Raw genomic sequence first — 2,762 nt, forward strand, 5'->3', positions numbered from 1 at the left:
ATAATGGTTCAACCATTTGATTAAATACTTTTTCTTTTTAGAGAGAGAGAGAGAGAGAGAGAGAGAGAGAGAGAGAGAGAGAGAGAGAGAGAGAGAGAGAGAGAGAATGAATGGAAGTTTACCCTTGATAATATCATTTTGTTTACCAAAAGCTCTTCATAACACGTTTATACTTCTTTTATTTTTTTATCTCATGTTATGGGGAACCACATACTGTCTGTCCTAAGTATGTATATTCATTAAGAATCTCCAGACCTTCGTCCATAACCCTTATTTGCTGTCTTTCTGCCTTTTCATTGGACATTATCTTAGTGTTACTTGTATCAATTCTTAGTCCTACATTTCTGCTTTTTCTATTCAAATCCTCCATCATTTTTATTGTAATTCTCAAGGGTAAAGTTCTTACCCCAGATAAAACAAGTCTAAGAATAACAGATCCACACAGAAATAATCATTGATATATATATATATATATATATATATATATATATATATATATATATATATATATATATACATATCAATAAAGATATTAATCCAACACCGTATTCATGAATAGATTTATATGAAATGATATGATGTACAATTATAATTTTAAATTTCTCTCATTATCAAGAATCATAAGGATAAGAAGACCGAAATAGACCAATTATTTTATTTGATATGACAATTTATTGTTTTTTTAAACATTTCATTATTTTTGTTTGGAAAATGTTTGGTTATTAAAAAAAAGTCTTATTACATAATAATAAGCTTTCTAAATTCAATCTAAAAAAATCACAGAAAAAGAAAATATGATTATCAATTGCTAATGATTTGAACATATCTGAATGTTAGTATCAAGAGTACAATTCCTCTTTCTTCTTCTTCATGGAACTACGGTACATGTAAGAGGGGCTTCTTCTTCTTCTTAGCCTCTGCCGCAGTCCCTAGACCTCCACCGGGTGCCAGAGTCCGGAATCCATTTATGAGTAGTCGACGATATATCCCCCGAAGGATGGCGGTGTAGTGTTAGGAAAGGCAAAGTCTCTCGTTGAGTGTTGCGGTAAGGTTGCTCGCAAAGCGAGGAAGGTAATTATTTATAGCCCTCACCACTGCTTCTGGATGATCATTCAGCTCCTGAGTCACTTCTGTACTGTTTCCAACGTTGGTCTAAGAGGAAAGATACAAAAAGATATGGTGGAAATCACATTCATAACACCAATTTCACGAGACTGTCAAATCATTCATCATTTCTTTTTTTTTTTAGTTAGATCAATATTTTCTCCATTGTATATTGTTCTTATAAACACGGAAATGATGACTAAACTGAATAATAAGAGTTGACCATATAAGGGACATAATTAAGGAAGAGAAAAGGGAGCACTTACCAGGATTATATCAGCAGAGAAGGTCATTTCGAGAGAATCTCTGGTGATGCAGAGACTGAGGGGATCCGGAATGTAACTGTCATATTTGAACATCAAATCCAGAGTATAGAAACGCAGCTGCGAACTGACAGTAGAAAAAAAAACCTTTGTTAACGGCAATTGACTAATCTCTTATCTCTTAAAGTTCAAATTAGACAAGAATTTTTGTTCAACAATGCTACAGGAATGACAGGTAATATACGGGTAAAGTCAGTTTTGGAAATACTCACGTAAATTTGGGTTTTATTGAATTATCAGAACCTGGTTGATTAATGTGTATATAGGCATCACCGGTATTGAAATCCAAATTGAGTCCTTTGAGATTCAGTGTTGCCTATAAAGATCAGGAATTATTCGTAGAGACAGAGAATTTGTGTGGTATTGATTAATTAGAAGTAGATGAGAATTAGGAAGAAGACAAATGAATCATTTCTTCTTGTTAAAGAAATGATATACAAAATCAAACGAGCCACAAACAATTAATTGTTTTGTTTAGTAGTTTTAAGAATAACACATAATAAGGTAACAAAGTACGAAGATTTTATAATGCTTCCTTACCACGTTTTGCCCAGAAACATTGAAGGAGTTGCAGCTAACATTGGAAAAGCCTTTTAATGTCAGGTTAAAGAAGTCGAAGGTGATTCTGAAAGAAAAAACAGCAGCTTCAGCTTAGAAGAAATGACAATGCTCACATTGTAATGAAATATTGCAGAATGTTTATAATGTATTTTTTTCTCTCTTAAGAAGTTACCGAAAACAAAATTCATGTCCTCATTTGTTATTCATATCTTACGTGATGTGGTTACGAGTATAATCGAAATCGCTGATAATGGGGAACGTTTGTGGATCCTTGGGACGAAACGCCCTTTGTAGTTCATAAGTAATGATCTGACATGGTGGAACTGAAAGGAAAGAAATATTCAACAAAAACTAAATGAGTAAAGTAAGCAACAGTAAACAACTTAAAAAATGAGAACTCAGACACAGCACAATTTCACAAAGCTCTTTCAACCTCTTTGTTTACTTACTTGGAGGCGGAAACCCTGATGTAAAGGCAGCTGAAATTGCCGCTAGGATCAATGCTGTCTGGAACATGTTTAAGGGAGAGGGTTTCAATACCGACCTGTAAGGAGAGAGAGAGAGAGAGAGAGAGAGAGAGAGAGAGAGAGAGAGAGAGAGAGAGAGACTGATTAATTATATATATTAGTTTTAGACTGTAATCAGTACTTCTTCAACTCTCCTTCTCTTTTTATATTGAAAGACATGTGACCTGAAAAGAGATTGATCACAGTTCAGTCTGCTAAAACTGTGAACAATCTTAATGTCATTCTGAAACAGCAACGAGACCATCTC

At 33.8% G+C, this 2,762-nt stretch overlaps 1 protein-coding gene across 1 annotated transcript; it reads right to left on the bottom strand.

Annotated features, from left to right (window-relative positions):
* Positions 1-1,011: 1,011 nt before the first annotated feature.
* Positions 1,012-2,526, bottom strand: LOC137636339 (uncharacterized). Its single transcript, XM_068368747.1, has 6 exons — positions 2,438-2,526; positions 2,203-2,311; positions 1,968-2,052; positions 1,640-1,743; positions 1,371-1,494; positions 1,012-1,152 (listed from the first exon to the last, which is right to left on the bottom strand). Exons 1-6 carry the CDS (start codon positions 2,502-2,504, stop codon positions 1,012-1,014), a joined length of 630 nt encoding a protein of 209 aa, XP_068224848.1. The 5' UTR covers positions 2,505-2,526.
* Positions 2,527-2,762: the final 236 nt, after the last annotated feature.

This window comes from Palaemon carinicauda, unplaced genomic scaffold (genome assembly GCF_036898095.1).
Source record: "Palaemon carinicauda isolate YSFRI2023 unplaced genomic scaffold, ASM3689809v2 scaffold2734, whole genome shotgun sequence".
NCBI lineage: Eukaryota > Metazoa > Arthropoda > Malacostraca > Decapoda > Palaemonidae > Palaemon > Palaemon carinicauda.

Bases quoted from the DNA above. Each gene is read 5' to 3' on its own strand.
- LOC137636339 (XM_068368747.1), bottom strand. From the start codon at position 2,504: ATGTTCCAGACAGCATTGATCCTAGCGGCAATTTCAGCTGCCTTTACA. The intron at 1,495-1,639 runs GTGAGTATTTCC...TTCTACTGTCAG, and splicing joins TCAATAAAACCCAAATTTAC to TTCGCAGCTGCGTTTCTATA. The intron at 1,153-1,370 runs GTAAGTGCTCCC...CTTTCCTCTTAG, and splicing joins TCTCTGCTGATATAATCCTG to ACCAACGTTGGAAACAGTAC.